The sequence below is a fragment of the Paramacrobiotus metropolitanus genome, unplaced genomic scaffold (genome assembly GCF_019649055.1).
Source record: "Paramacrobiotus metropolitanus isolate TYO unplaced genomic scaffold, Prichtersi_v1.0 Parri_scaffold0000134, whole genome shotgun sequence".
Taxonomy (NCBI): Eukaryota; Metazoa; Tardigrada; class Eutardigrada; order Parachela; family Macrobiotidae; genus Paramacrobiotus; species Paramacrobiotus metropolitanus.
Genome location: NW_026570354.1, coordinates 149,388 through 164,925, shown reverse-complemented (window position 1 = coordinate 164,925; position 15,538 = coordinate 149,388). Strand labels below are relative to the sequence as shown.

General features: G+C 47.1%; 2 protein-coding genes and 1 long non-coding RNA gene across 11 annotated transcripts; 1 reads left to right on the top strand and 2 right to left on the bottom strand.

Moving 5' to 3' along the window:
• The first annotated feature begins 170 nt into the window (after window positions 1–170).
• LOC129598987 (insulin-like growth factor-binding protein-related protein 1) lies at window positions 171–3,741 on the top strand. 8 transcript variants are annotated; one of them, XM_055497093.1, is made up of 5 exons: window positions 171–592; window positions 1,170–1,741; window positions 2,566–2,701; window positions 2,840–2,983; window positions 3,140–3,741. In XM_055497093.1, exons 2-5 carry the CDS (start codon window positions 1,457–1,459, stop codon window positions 3,442–3,444), a joined length of 870 nt encoding a protein of 289 aa, XP_055353068.1. In that variant the 5' UTR covers window positions 171–592; window positions 1,170–1,456; the 3' UTR covers window positions 3,445–3,741. The 8 variants fall into 8 exon arrangements, with proteins under 8 accessions (XP_055353068.1, XP_055353067.1, XP_055353066.1 ...); XM_055497092.1 differs by having other exon boundaries at window positions 1,147–1,741; XM_055497091.1 differs by having other exon boundaries at window positions 1,106–1,741.
• A 70-nt stretch (window positions 3,742–3,811) lies between these two features.
• On the bottom strand, window positions 3,812–8,763 carry LOC129598986 (uncharacterized). 2 transcript variants are annotated; one of them, XM_055497085.1, is made up of 7 exons: window positions 8,285–8,763; window positions 7,614–7,787; window positions 6,880–7,455; window positions 4,967–5,504; window positions 4,854–4,873; window positions 4,465–4,532; window positions 3,812–4,378 (listed from the first exon to the last, which is right to left on the bottom strand). In XM_055497085.1, the coding sequence occupies exons 3-7, from the start codon at window positions 7,053–7,055 to the stop codon at window positions 4,260–4,262; spliced, it is 921 nt and encodes a 306-aa protein (XP_055353060.1). In that variant the 5' UTR covers window positions 7,056–7,455; window positions 7,614–7,787; window positions 8,285–8,763; the 3' UTR covers window positions 3,812–4,259. The 2 variants fall into 2 exon arrangements, with proteins under 2 accessions (XP_055353060.1, XP_055353061.1); XM_055497086.1 differs by lacking the exon at window positions 8,285–8,763 and adding an exon at window positions 7,854–8,240.
• Window positions 8,764–14,861: 6,098 nt separating this feature from the next.
• LOC129599017 (uncharacterized) lies at window positions 14,862–15,507 on the bottom strand. Its single transcript, XR_008691852.1, has 3 exons — window positions 15,369–15,507; window positions 15,208–15,269; window positions 14,862–14,960 (listed from the first exon to the last, which is right to left on the bottom strand). It is a non-coding gene; the product is annotated as an uncharacterized LOC129599017 (long non-coding RNA).
• Window positions 15,508–15,538: the final 31 nt, after the last annotated feature.

Below are 15,538 nucleotides of genomic sequence, written 5' to 3'. Positions count from 1 at the left end.
AAAACCGACCGGAAGTAAGCGCATACGCGTCAGCGCATACGCGTCAGTACTAACCGTACACTACACCATGCACAAAGTAGGTACAGCATACGCATTAATTTATGCATAATTCCGTATTGTAACCTGTTGCTGATGTTACTGATGCTACTTACTGGGCGGATCTTGTAGTGGTAAACTGGACGCTTTCATAAAACTACTCAATAGTACTTATGTAGCTCTTAGTAGAAAATAAGAAACCAAACAATGCATACGGAAGTACGACAAGTAAGCACTTGCACACGGTTAAAAAAAATTCATGAAGCTGATCAACTGGACGTTTTTATTATACTAACTATGTGTTGTTGACTTGTTGCTAAGCTACATAATTATCTATTAAAGCCGCATGTTCTAAGCATAATTTGTAGTGACTAAAATGATAATTATTTTGAACCTGGCCTTATCGTAATTTCTTATGGAGGTACATACATAATACGGGCGGACATCATAAGTCAGTTTTTCTGTATTTACGGAAAACACAGCTGCTTACGAGCGCAGTTTTGTCAGGTTTGCAGTTTCTTCCCTGCTTCATCAGGCTTTTATTGTCGATTGAAGGGTATATGGCTTTTTTAATAAGTTGCAAGTTGTAAGGCAGTTATAATTTGTACTGTTGTACAGTATTTTACTGTGCTCTGAAGGAGTACTGTTTCGTCAACGCTGCAGAAGGAATGGTAGCAAACCCCAAGCAGCACCGCCGTTATTATGGCTGCAGCCGAAAGCAAGCTATTCTTGTAAGATACTCGGAGAAGTGGGCCGGCGCGCAACTGATGTGATGTGATGCGGGGATGTCGAAGACGAGTGCGGGGCACTGCGGGCGAGAGATGCTGCAGCTAGCCCATTACGCTCTAGTTTAAAACTGAGAAAGCAGACGCGGCGGGAAAGAGAGGTGCATGTCGATACATGCGTTGCATCTGCTGCCGTATATATAAATATCCAGCCTTCTTCCGAGGCATCCCCATAACTACTTATAAATAGCTCAGTTCAAGAGACCGGCTGCGATATTATGTAGTACTGTACGCGCGTATCTTATAATGATAACTGTACAACAGTCATGAAAATTTGATTCCAGCCTATGGCAGCGCAACTGGACACCGCCGACGTGCTGTACAGTGTACTGTACGCGGCCGTTACAGTTGCAGTCGGCCGCAATGCATCATCACTGGCTGTTTGTTCAACCGCTCTGCTCTGTCTTGGAAGAGTTGGCGCTGTGCAAAGTCAAACAGAGAAGCGAGGCTAATCGCAGCCAGGCACATCTTTTACTCGGTCACGAGCGCTGGCTGTCGGATCGGCAAGGAGCAGTTTAACTGTTGAATCTTCAATAAGGCAACTGTTGCTAGTCCGTTACTGGGAAACAGTCTTGTTTGGGAGGTGGAATATACATACATAATATATTATACGCTGATTTCGTTTAACGCTTAAAATGGTGTGGCCGACGGTGGTGTTGGCCGTGTGCCTGGTGGGCGGCAGTTACGTGGCCGTCCACGCCCTGCAGTGTCCCAAGTGCGAGGAGGCCCAGTGCGCGCCGCTGGTGGGGAAGCAGTGTTTGGCGGGCGTGGTCAAGGACAGCTGCGGCTGCTGCGACGTGTGCGGCAATCTCGAGGGGGACCGCTGTGACCGCGCCGGCGACAACGGGCCGACGCAGTACGGACCGTGCGGCGAGAATCTGCAGTGCCGGCACCGGGTGGATCTCCCTGAACAGGACGCGGTAAGGCTTCCAGTGAAATAATAAGGCGGAATTAACAAAATATTTTATTCTGGTTTCTTCCGTATCAGCAGACCGTTTGTCTGAATGAACGTTTGAGAGGTGGCAGAACTGATTACTGTCATTTTGTGGGGAATGGGGATACAGAACGAAATGCCACTGTAAAGTTTGCAGTATCCCCACAGATCTAGAATCGCTGTGCTACTGCTGCAACCGTTGATGGGTGACGTGGAAGTAACACTGTGCTTCCGCCACTGAACTTTGTCTAGCAATTGCCTGTGTGATGTAAGCAAACAACTTGCGCTCTCTTTTCTTGGCATAAGAGTTTCCCCACAAACAGTCCCACCTTCCCAATTAAATGCAATTAACCTTTATATTTAATGTCTCTGTGACGTTGAAAATACTGCAAAATTAATATTCAGTTTTTTTTCCTGAACGCCTTTTTACTTTCTTACGCACCTTAAGCAATATGTCCACAAATTTACTTTTAAGTTGGCTGATCATTAAGGGCTAAAAGTTAAAACCATACAGCACTTGTACATATATTTTTGAGGCGAAAGTTGGCAGTGAAAAATGTAAAATGAGATGGTTACTTATTACGTATAAGTATAGTGAATGCGTTACGTATGTACAAATCACGCACAAAATGCTTAATTTCGGTATGTAAGTTGATGTAACTGACACATTATTGGATTATTTCTAGCTGCTTGCTGCGCCTGCGCGTACCTGATCATATAAGAGGATCAATGTTAAAAATGCAACAATCTATTCTCTATTACGAATTGACGAGTATATGTCACATACTCTGAATGATGTGTGTATTGCAGGTGTGCATCTGCAAGGAGCAGAAGATGATCTGCGGCAGCAACGGCGAGACGTACGAGAACCTCTGCCAACTGCTGGAGGACGCCCACGAGAGCGAGCAGCGCATCATGGTCGACCGCGAAGGACCCTGCAAAGGAGGTACGTACATATGTAGTCTGTACATTACGGTTTATTTGATCGCTGTGTGTATGTTGTGTTTTCTACGCAATGCGGACTGTTCGCCAAAAAATTGAGCGCGTGCAGTTGAACCTGATTCTGAACGATATTGACCTGTAGATCCGTGGATCGCCAGCGCCCCCGACGACGCGCACATCTACGAGGGCGACAACACGTCGCTGGCCTGCGAGGCCATGGGCAACCCCGTGCCCACCATCATGTGGACCTTCGTCAACAAGGACCACGTGGAGAAATCCCTGCCCAGTACGCTTTAAATAGCAGCGTTGTGCTTGTATATATATTCTATTGCTTCCGTGACCTTTCCCTGTACCTGGCTGAATAACCGCTGCGCTTACACATTTCTAGTTGCCGTGACCGTTTACTTTATTTGAATAAATAGTCGTGTTGCCTTGTTAATAGGCGACGACGAGCACTTCTCGGTGCAGTTGCGTGGCGGGCCGGAGAAGTTCGAGGTGACCAGCTGGCTGCTGATCCAGTCGGCCAAGCGCACGGACGAAGGCAACTACCGCTGCATCGCCAAGAACGACCTGGGCCAGAAGGACATCCACGCCGCCGTCAAGATCTACCGCAAGGGCCAACAGATCCCCGCCGAGGGCCAGATCCCGCCCCCCAAGGACTCCCGCCTCCACCCCAACCTCATGGGCACCACGCGTGCCCGCCGCGAACGCCGCTGGCAGTCTAACGCCCGCCACGGCGAACTCTGAGGAGCACCTTGCAAAGAGACGCCACTAAAATGATCGCGGAAAGACACCAAAATAGAATTTAGCATGGATTTTCTGACATTTTTCATTGCTCGTTATTGCCGTCTGTCCGTCAGTGTCAGGTGATATTGTTGCTTAACTCGCCGGTGAAACGTTGCTGCGGCAGGAACGCCTGCGCTGTCCACAGCTGCTGACCTTTGGCCATCTTGCCAACTGCCAATCACTGCCTTTTGTAGACTTATTCTCTTTTCGTATACTCTGCATTTTTGTTGCGCGGCTTCTTATAAATGTAAACTGATGGCTTTGCGACCTGATGTGTAATGAGAGATATTAATTTGCCCAATGGATACTCGTACAAAATTTTATTGCGCGATTTCGCGACATTTAATCTGTTGGTTAGCGCTCGAAGTTAATAATCTTGGACAATTAATTACTGTGCGTCGCAGGCCCGTACATATCTTTCTTCCACAGGGTTCTGTAGTCTTTTTCAGTGGTCAAAATACAATGTCATGCAGAGCAGTCCATGCTAATTGCAAACACAAGACACATTAGGACTGATGGCAGTTGAATGTAGTGGAGCACGTGCCCATTCCCACAACCGATCATTAGTGGGAAGCCGCAATAACCGATAACGGTATAAGTACGGCTGTAAGGTTTAATAACAATCAGCGGTACTACAGAGTACAGAGTACTTCGTGATACGACATCGTAACTGTAGAGGCCAGTTAACAGCCAGGATGTTTTTGAGCACGAATGGGCACCTTGTACGGTAGATAGCCAGGAGGAAAAGCCCCATTTGTAGGCTTGTTTTTAGCCGCTTAGGTGCAGGGTGTCTTCGGCGTGCTGGTGGCATTGCCATACTCGGTGACCATCTGCAGCCAGCGAAGCGTGGCTGTATCGATAACATCTTCGATAATGGCTCCGTAAGCTTTATTTTCTGCATAAACAGTCAGCGCATACGATAATTAGGTTATGCCTACGAAATTACTGACACAATAGTGAAGTGTCATGAGGTGACCTTACCGCGGCATTCCGTATCGACCTGCAGACCAGTCAGTCTGAATCCAGCCGTTGTGTTGTCGCGACACATCCTACAACATATCGTTGGTCAACGTCCGCACTACAAACTGTTTAGAAGCCGGAAGTTTTTATAGAGATGAAACAGAAAATGACACGCGTGTGACATATTGTGCGGTAATCAACGTTAACGGGCGATTTCGTGGCGTGCCGTATGTGTAGGCTGCCGAATGATGTCAGTTTTCCGGCTGAAAAGTTCTAATCGTACAATGTTTATAGCTCGTACCTTCATTGCTGTACAAATTCAGTACTGTACTGTACTACTAGAAGTGCTTATGCACAGCCATGTGTCAACGTCGTAGCATCACGATACTGCATGTAAGTACTGTACTTACAATGGAGTGCCAATGCCAAACTAAAAAAAGCAAATAAACAGCCATTATTAGCAAGTAAAGACACTAACAGTGGAAAGCAGGAAACCTGCAATGCTGCTCGCTGCCTTACTGACCATGCACGCCGTTGCTCGGAGGGGTGCCCCGGCACAGAAGCCCGTCAGGGATGGTCCGCGGAGATAGCGTGGAGGCTGGTACTGTTGTTTGATGCCCTCCGTGTATTTGCTGACGCACGAGCGGATGTCCCATGGCAGCTGCGGTATGTGGGTCGGGATTTTGGCAAAATCTACGTAGGCCTCATCCCCTATGACCCAGTCATACGCCCAGACGCTCTTGGAGTGTCCGTACAGCTCACACAACCCGGTGTACTCGTTGTCCATATAGCGGCTGCCATCGGAGAGCGCAGTGTCCTTGCGCGGATCGGAGAAACACACCGGGCAGGCGCGCCGCATGTCGATGGGCTCCTCCAGCTGCAGGAGCACGAGACGCCGCTCGGCCGCTCGATCGCTCATGCGAAAGTCGTCGTCCTGGAAGAAGAACCGCTTCACCGGGATGTAGTGATCCTGGGCGTTGATGTCTTTATCGGAATCACGAGGCTTAAAGGGGTATCTCACGGCGACGTCCATCACGGCATTCCGCGTGTTTTCGTCGCGCCTGCAAAGTTCAGTAAAGTTGCGCTAATCACTGTGGAGAAATAGAATTTACTCCGGTACAAGCTCAGGACATCGGTATACGCGTAAACGCCGATCTTAAGGGAAGTGGCCCGGTACATGGTACCAAATTTGTGTGAATGCACGGAAACTTTCACTTTCGCGCACTCCCAAACACATTTTTGTTTCGGTTTATGACATTCTGTAGCCAAATGATTTATATGCACAGGCGAGATAACCGTTTGTGCGCGCAACATCCGGTTCGGGAGTTACGGCTGTTAGAAAATTCCCAAAAGTTTAAATGCATTCAGGTCTACCAAAAGTCTCATTATGGACCGATCTCCTTCAAATTTTGCACGTAAATGCGCATGTCCATGAAGATCGTTTTTACACCGATCCAGACTTCCATGATTTTTTTCAAATTTTAAAATGAATTTTAAAATTTTTGAAATTCATTTTAAAATTTGAAAAACATGCTAGAACAGTGGATCGGTGTAAAAACGATCTTCGTGGCCATGTGCATTTACGTGCAAAATTTGAAGGAGATCGGTCCATAATGAGACTTTTGGTACACCTGAATGCATTTAAACTTTTGGGAATTTTCTAAAAGCAATAACTCCCGAACCGGATGTTGCGCGCACAAACGGTTTTCTCGCCTGTGCATATAAATCATTTGGCTACAGAATGTCATAAAGCAAAAGAATAAACGGTTTGGGAATGCGCGAAAGTGAAAGATTTCGTGCATGTACACGACTTTGGTACCAAGTACCGGCCCACTTCCCTTAAGGGAAATGGCCCGGTACATAGCGTCAAAAATGGTATTCATACACTAAAGCTTTCGCTTTGGCGCACTCGGAATCACTTTTTTGGATTACTTTATGTCATTCTACAGCTAAACGATTTGTATACATTGCTGTGATGAGTTGCTCACAGGTTTCAAGAAGATTGGGTAATAAACAGACTTTTGGTAAACGTTTCTACCATTTCAGTTCACCATATCTCGGCAACCGGATGTTGCGCGCACAAACTGTGTTCAGAACAATGTATACAAATTATTTAGCTGTAGAATGACATAGAGTATTCCAAAAAAGTGATTCGGAGTGCGCGAAAGCGAAAGTGTTAGTGCATGTATCCCGTTTTTGACACCATGTACCGGGCCGTTTCAACATGCAAGTAAGTAAATGTTTGTAACTTTGTTGCGATAGTTAAGCCCTTACTGTACTTTACTGCAGTCAGAATGTCGAAAATTTTTTATGCCGTTTTGTGAAACAGTTTAACCGTGCAACATCCTTTTGAACCGATGTAGCTTATGAAGACTACACTGCTGCTGTTAGTGTTTCACTGGCACAAGTAAAAGAGCCGTTTCTCGAAGGACTTACATTATCCCGTTGCCGGACACCGTTAAGACCATGGTGGCGTTGAAAATGACACCCACATGATGGCCATCGCTTGCCCAAGAAGCCCGCTTGTCTGAATTGCAGGACGCCGGACGGTAGAGACCGAGGTCTACAAGGAAACACAGTCCATTGGTATTGTACTGCGGGTCCAGCGCCATCCCGCAGTTGGGTGGTAACGGCAACCGAGGATTCGGGAGGGTGTCGTTGCAGGGCCTAGTGTCGTTACCGGAGGGCGTTGGGGCCGGTGGCGGAACAGCGGTGGTGTAGCCCTCGCTCGTGGTGGGCGCAAACGTGACCGTGGGTGGTGGGGCCGACGGTGTCGATGGGGCACCGGTGGCGGGGTGGTGGGCTTCGTTGCGGGTGTCCCGGTGGAGGTTGGCAGGGACGGCGTGGTGGACGACGCGGTTACCGGTGGCGTGGTCGTTGTCTTGGGAGAGACGCTCGAGGTGACAGTTACCGGAGTGGACGTCGCCGGTTTGTCGGTGGGAGGAGTTAGCGTCGGGAACGTCGGGAGAGTTGGAGGTCCCGGTGACGGTTGACAACAGTTCTCCGGCGGCTCTAATTATCCACCACAGCACAGTAATCAAATTTTAATCCCAGTTAAGTTGATAGGTATTTTAGGCTGTCTACGCAAATTATGTAGAGCCTGGTTGTAATGGTTGCCGGTGACCTTTCCGAGCTTTCTTAGTTTACATTGGTCACATACGTTCACGTACCTTCCTCAGCTCGTGTCAGCAGAAATGCTGCCAATGATCGCGTGCCGAAGGGGGCGTAGCAGCAGGACTGCGCGCGGACATCGCAGACTTCGCAGCGGATGTTGGAGTGCGTATGCGTCAAGTTGAGCGCTTCGCAGGCTGTAATTTCACTGTGGGGGATGCACCATCCTTTTCCTGTTGAGAGAGAAGCAGTTACCATTGCGTTAACCAAATTACAACCGTTTTGTCCATTTCGCTGACCGAATTTAGGATGTACGCTTAATTCGCTCGATGACAATTCGCGTTCGTTTAGAAACGACGAGGAATGCTGTGCTGTTATATATATCTACACTTGTCGGTTAATTTGCGTCAGGTGGCTGTCTCCATAGAATTTGCGCATTAAACTCGAACACTCGCGCATCGTTGGGATTTTGATGAAACCTCCAAACGAACGTTTAGAGAGGTAGAGAAAACAATATTCAGGTGTCCGATAATACTGTTTTGGTGACCAACCATGTTGATGTAAGTAAGCAGCATTCGAAATGGACGGAGACAACCAGCAGCTAGCCACAAACTTAATTGTCAATTGCCACACTTAGTCGTCAACCGTGGGTGGTTGTACTAAGAGCATGCTGACCATGTTTTTTTTCTTCAGAATTAACGCGACCTCACGGAGCGCCGCTTATTCATACCGACGATCATTCGGTTGGCCAGTGTTTTATTGGGAAAAACAGCATCCTCGTAAATCCAGCACGTAGACTGCACAGCCAAGCCACCGAAGTGATTGAAACCGTCGAAACTGCCGTCTCTTTCGTGACCACGCCGTTGCAGGTGAAGAGCACGGACGTAGTGCAGATTGCGATCAGTACAGCACGATGTCAGTATTAGGAGAATTAGTATGACAGCTCCTGAGCGCATATTACACCAGTAAAAGCTTAACGGAACAGAACACAGTACTTAGTTATAGCAGTCTCAGGAAAGGCGGATTACGTATAAGAGAAGCTGCGTTTCTTTCGCACAGAAAGCGAACTAATACAGTACCACAAAGGATCACACGTTATTAGTTCTTAGCGCATCATGGGGAATAATTATTAAAGCTTAGGGAATTCACATCATTGCATGTTAGGTACTTCAGTGGATTGTAAGTACTTCGTAGTATGAATATGTTTCTTTTAAAAATGATGGCGGTCATATTTCCTGACAACAGATTTAATTTTTATTGATATTCTGTAACGGCTCGTTACTTTATTACAGCACTTTGCTGCAGCTGGTTTGCCTTTGCGTCTTTGGAAATACGGAATTAGTAATAATTATCAAAGGCCACCGCCGACCACCAAAGGCAAAGGCAGGATCGCCGCCACAGGCAAATGTCGAGGACAAAATATACAGCAGACAGTCGCGTAATTTCATCATTCTTAGACAGTACAGCTTTTTTTTATAGTGGAGGGACCGTGGCTTCATTGCGTTGCTTGCTTAGTAAGTCCGATTAAGCTCGCTTCCTAACGTAGATATCAGCCGTGACCTTTAACTTTGTGACAGTACATTCACTAAGATTAAACTGACAATTAACGAGAAAGACTCCGGACACCAGGTTTCTCCACCACCCGACATACGATGCCATTTTCGAAGAGATTCGAGGTGGTAATGCTGAGAGTGTGCATTTTGTGAACTGTGTATTTGTACATGTAGTGGTAAATGGAGAGGATTTTTCAGTGATAATACCGTATGTACGGGTAAATATAGTCTATAATTGTAAATATCTTGTACCTGTTGCCTTTGACTCTTTGCTGATCATGCGTAGCTATTAGATTAACTTGGAATGTAGCTTCTTTTCACTACACTAATTACTCTGTCTTGATTGGCTCGCGACACCACATCCCGAATCCTACAAATACTCTGTATTCGTTATCGTGAGCGCACTGTTGATCGCACTAATTCTGCTGAACGGACAGGTGGGTAAACTTCTGTACAGGATTGCGACCAAAGGAAACTGTATATAGCGTTTTCCCGAAGATAGACTTCTATGGGATCATTTCCGTTTAGTCACTTGAACGCCAACGCATTCATTTATTCAAATAATGAGCGTTAATAGGTCGCCTCGTTGCACACCTTAAAGTGCTCTATAAGTTGCAGTGCGTTTTATTTTCAACTGATAGTTTGCGACTGCGTCATTGCGCGCAGAGTTATGGATGTTCCTTCGTCACATTTTGTCGTAAGACATAAGCTAGGTATGTCACTTGGCGCTGGAAATGTACAGTATCTGTACATGCGCCGACAGAACAGGCATAAAGAAACTTGAGCGCTGCACAAAGGTCGCAGTCGCGTAGCGCAACATGTAACAGTGCAAATAGTCTTTCCGTTTCCGCGTGCAGATACACTGAACAAATCTCGCAGGTCCGAACAACCAACCAAACCAGCAGGTGCCGGCGGCAATGGTGGCGCTTTTCCCCGGCTCCGTTTTATTAAGAAACGCAGCATAGTTCTGTGCAGATGCATCCCCGACGCCTCCGATGTCCACTGCGGATTGTCGTCTTCTCGGGAATGAACTGAAAAGCCTCGACTGGGGTCTGCGCCGGTGGCCGCCAAGCAAGCGCCGACCAGCTTTTTCAGACACCCACCACTTTACCATTGGACGCAGTTTTTTCTCGCTTCAGTTCGACGGCAACGTGATCTTACCGAGAGAAAGCATACTGCCCCGGCGATCGTACTATGACGTCTGCGTGAATCCGGACACACCGGGCGACCTTCGAAGTATCCTCGACGACCTCCGGCGACATTTTGACATCAGAGACGTCGTCAATCTGTCCGCAACCGGAAATGATCACGGCCACGGGCACCCCGGGCAGCTTGACCTTTTCGGTGGAGATCTGGACGCGTAAGACGCGATGCAGGCGAAGGTGAAGGTGGACAACACCCTCTAATGTCGGCACGTGCTGCGCGACAGGCACGCCTGGGTTCTGCGCTCCCGCATCGACTTCATCCGGCCGCGTCGCTCAGGGTCCTCCAACTGATCTGCGCCGCCGGGCAGTCGGCGCTGGGTGTGTCCAACACGCAACCGGAGTTCAGCGAAGCCGTGACCTCGGCCGGTGTATGCCACCGGCGTCAACATGGTGCCAGTCGGTTTTCGTCAAATTCCTGAAAAGGTTCCAGAAAGTTAGAAACCACTAGCGATATAGTTAACGGACCGTGTCAGTTAAGACAGACGTTGTGTCCGTCTATACTCTTTTTTCATCTGTCTGTGTTTGACAGCATAATTATTATGTTGTGCTGTCCATTGAAATGGGGATTTTCTAGTGAAAGCAAGCTGCTTTCCGCGTTGCGGATGATCGGTTTCTGGGGTTTGGGTAAGTTGGGTTCCAAATGCGCCGATAGGTTGACGGCTTATGAATAATTTGACATATATCACGTGGATCTACAAACAGTTGAAATTTGATCAAAATTTCACTTAATTTATCAACTGCACAACCGTGATAAATTCACGGCGGTCTTCGCAACCACTACAGTGATTACACTGCATAATTTTTTCTATGATCAGCGAAAACCGACGGTGCGGTAATTCAATAAATGTACATTTTATTCGGCAGCAACCAGTGCACATATCGGTCAGCTTCCGCATATTGACACTAATTAAAATGATTACAATGTGCATTTTCTGTGAATCAAGTTGATCTTAATGCGAGCATGACCAGTTGTCGGATTGTACGGCCAGATTTTGTCGACTTATCGGCAAACAACTACGCGAAAGAACTGAACGTTAACATTGAATTTCGTTAGGTGGATTAAAAGGGACAACTTACAGGGCACCATCCCTGGTTCCTCCGTGCAGTTGCTGCGGAAACCACGAAGACCTCATCCGGCTGCACGTTGTAATGCAGCACTTCGTCACTGGGAACGCGCAGCCGAAAGAGACCCTCATGATCTGGGAGAGCAGTCGGCACACTGCAGGCCGCAGCATCTGCGCGTTGGGGAATAAATGCGGCCATCGTGCCGGTGGAAGGACGGATTCGGCACCTAAGACTTAAGACTACCGCCCGCAAATCCTGGCCTGCAACGGGATGAAATAGTTTGCGGCGAATTCTGCGAAAACTGTTTCATCCAGTTGCAGGCCAGCTTCTTAAGAAGCTGTGCGCCGGATATTTTCTTGGTTAACCATGACAGATCAGACATTAAGCATTAGTCAGGCATTATATTGTGCTTATATTTGTGCCGGAAATTTACTGTATTCCAGAGTTTCGCATTACATGATGCTGTTGTGCACGGAGTCTATGGACTACGGTGAGACTCAGCACGCCGCTGACTAATGGTAATTGTTGTGGAATGATGCGGTGAATTGGAAAATGTCGCTAATTAATTAACTGAGTTGTCTTTCTTACGTCTTACGTGACGGCAATTGAATTGCTAATAGTGGGACTGTGCTTATGAATAAACGTGTGAAGTTTGAACCGTACTGCAGCTTGTAAAGTTGGTTTCGGACCTTCCATTTCCCTATTTCTTAAGTTTCTAACCAGCAGTAGATTTGTGTTTGGCTTGGAGAGCCGCCTTACAGCAAACTAATTCTGCTCCAGCAGTGTAGAGCGTTTCAGTATACGAGGCCAAACCAAGCGCCGTCCACCGTACACTTCTATTATAATTCGACTGCTGCCGTCACCAGTGAAGTTACGGCGGCAACAGCCAGTATTTTGACTGGCTATTTGGCAATTTTCACTGCCGATTCGGCAAATAATGCCGCTTATCAAACGTAGCACGTTACACTCGCCTCCTAGCATCTCTTGTACGGTTGAGACTGATCTGTTGTACCACTTGGTTTCGAATTTGCAACCTTATCTCGCTTCACATCTGGACTTTGATGTACAGTACTTTGCAATTACGATCGATCAGTGGTCGTATGCGACACGGACCGTGCGCACACAGAGTACACGCGGTTATTTTGTACGCCGCTGCAAATTAAAGCTGACACACTGTGCCACAAAATGTTTTATAAGCCAGTAAATTCTTAGTTTTGAGGTCAAGTAGAATTAAAACTTCTTACCAGTTACCACTAGGTAGATACAGATAGGACGGATGCGCAACGGGCCGGTGCAGTCAGCGCAGTGGAAATGCTTTGAACTCTTTTAGGAATAAGTAGGCTGATTCAGTAAGCGTGTAATGCGAAGTGCCGATGTCATAAATTTGATGGAATTTCTAGCGATTTCTGCAGTGAATCGCTAGTTGGCTTCACCCGAAAAATGGGCTCTTGGTAGAAGTATAATTCAAAAGGAAACCTAAGAAAACTGCGGAAATTGTTAGAAATTTTATTAAACAAAATAGAAATACTGTAATACCTAATTTTTCGCGGCAAAAGAAAACACAGGGTTTACAGAAAAGGTAAACGTTCGCACCAGGCGCGAAGCTGATGCTCGTTTTTAATGCGGGAACTGGCAGAAATCCTATAAAAAAGTAACAAATAGTACAAGTAATAAAAGTACAACATAGATTTAAAGAATAACGCCAAACAAGCGACTGGGAGCCACCGACACGGAGCACAAACCAGAGTAGTGCACTCGTCGAATCTCGATTCCGTCCCGCCCAATTTCAATAATTACAAGGCGACCTTCAACTCGACGTCAGACAGGAATCAGCATTATGACGCTAAAAATTGGAGATCAGAACAAAAATTAAGAACTATCCAAGGAACGGATCCACGTTCGGTGTAAAAAAATTTTGCAATGTTGTAAAAAGTTGACAACCCGCATCACGATAACGGGTTCCACGCCTGCGTGTGCCAATTAACGTTCCAGTCACTCTGAAGGAATGCCAGCGCAGCGCCGCGCAGCGGTCTATAATCGCCGGCGGAAAGGTCGTATCCGCTGAGCGACACCCAACCGCTGCCGACTGGCGAGCGGCGATAGGACAATGTCATCAAGGCGGGGGCGTGGCCAGCTCAAATGGCGTCGGCAGCGCCACCGGAAGTGTATGACGAAGTCCTGGTGGCGCATCCGGAACGGAACGGAGAACCGGGGCTGTATCGTTTATGGTTGAACTAGCTGTAATGTTTCTATGCATTTCTTTCTTGTCCTGACTACTATACAGATACAAGTACTGTGTATGCTCGCATTATGAAATGCATTAATTTTCATAAGAATAAAAGTGTATCGGAAACTTTTTTTAGAGTTCGACATATCATGTGACTGTGTCTTTGTCAACTTACGCAGGTTTTAACCGTGGAAATTTTTACGTTATCCCTAGTATTCTACATGTGGTGCATGCATAAATACACAGATCCTCTCAGATCGTTGGAGGCCATTTAATTTCGTGCGGGAGAAAATGTTCTAGTGGAGCCATTCCAGAGGAATGCTCCAGGAAAATTCTACAAAAACTTGGTGATAAAAATCTGCCGTCTCGGGGATGCCTTGGTCTAAAATAATCCGCCCCATAGGGCGTAGGCGAATTTAACTCGCTCGGGATTTGGGCGGGAGGGGCACCGAGGACCCGGACACCCAAAAGACAGGGAATTATTCTGCTGCAGAAACTGCTGGAAATTTTGTAAAAGTAATGAAACTCCTTCCATTTTGCGTGTTAAGGCGCCGGTTAAAAAACACACTGTCGATCACGGCTTTAACCAACTCACGTTAAGATATATTTATTTGTCGGTTACGGACCGATTGGCCGACGGCCGTAAGTGGTGCCGGTCACAGTAAAGGAGGTGGCAGAACGTAGAAACATGGCCTCCGGTGGGTGTCGTGGCTCTACCGGGAGACCCTGGAGATCAACGTATCGTTCTACTGCACGCGCCTTCAGGTCTTCATTGCGCACTGCTACCAGCTTCCGATCGGGAAGAACATGTACACAGCCAGTTACAAGCACGAGCACTGTCCCGTAGTGTCAGGAAACCATTCAAACGGCCGACATTAGGGATAAATTAATCTTCTTGAACAAAGTGTTCTTCCCGTTGCGTGGAAAGCGGAAAGCCCGAGTGCACTGCGCGGATCACATGCATGATGCATCACAGTGCAGGCATGCACTGTGCACTTATGCAGCAGTCACTGCAGCGAACCAATGCAGCAGAGCAGGGCGACTGCAGACTGCAGCGCCACCGGAAATGACGGCAACGACCCATGCGCATTACCGCCATTACGTATACTGCTTTTCCTTCGCATAAAAACAGAAACAATACGAGTACCACAAATAATCAGCACACTTTATTACTTCAACAGATCTAACATGGCGTCGGGAATAATTAACTGGAAGGCGGTAGAAAGGTCACCTCCGTGTAGCGCAACACAGCATTTGGCGACGTATATTGTACGGGGCCTCCGATGCAGACGGTGCAGCAGGTACAGAAATTGCAGCCATAAGGTCGAACCGTTTCCAATATCGATGGCGGAAAAACTACAGAGTAATTAATCGCACTGCCACAAATATATATATACTGTATACGACGGTAGCTAATATCAGTGCTGTTAACAGCAATTAAACAACTACTGTCGCTCAAACATTAATCCGCTTTCTGCGAAACGCGGTATAGGTTTCAGCAGCACAATAATATAATTTCTCCATTAGAAATCACTCTTTTCACCGATCGCACTGTGTGGCTTGCGTTTATGACCTTTTGCCACCTACAATACTGTACTCGTACCGTGAATTTATTAGTGAACCCGGCAAGGGCTATTCCCGTTTATTAATCGTGGCGCTATTCATCTGCAAAATGTAATTTCTTCGGTACTTTTGGCATCCCGTAGCCGCCAGCGTAATATCGCCAATTGATCGTCTTTTCAGTCAGTCTTTATATTAAATTACCTGTTTCGTATTCAAATTAAATGTGTGCACAGCCTCGAGGAATTCCATTCATCCGTCTGACTGCTCACACCCAAGACGGGCCGGGCCGGGCCGTTCATTATAATTCGACGCCGAGGGTAGTGTGGAACACACACCTACGCCATCATTTCAACGCCGCAGCTACAGATACG

Coding starts and splice junctions, on each gene's coding strand:
- LOC129598987 (XM_055497093.1), top strand. CDS start 1,457: ATGGTGTGGCCGACGGTGGTGTTGGCCGTGTGCCTGGTGGGCGGCAGT. Junction 1,742..2,565: donor ATCTCCCTGAACAGGACGCG/GTAAGGCTTCCA, acceptor TGTGTATTGCAG/GTGTGCATCTGCAAGGAGCA. Junction 2,984..3,139: donor CGTGGAGAAATCCCTGCCCA/GTACGCTTTAAA, acceptor CCTTGTTAATAG/GCGACGACGAGCACTTCTCG.
- LOC129598986 (XM_055497085.1), bottom strand. CDS start 7,055: ATGGCGCTGGACCCGCAGTACAATACCAATGGACTGTGTTTCCTTGTA. Junction 5,505..6,879: donor GTGTCCGGCAACGGGATAAT/GTAAGTCCTTCG, acceptor TGAACTTTGCAG/GCGCGACGAAAACACGCGGA. Junction 4,533..4,853: donor TTTGGCATTGGCACTCCATT/GTAAGTACAGTA, acceptor GATATGTTGTAG/GATGTGTCGCGACAACACAA.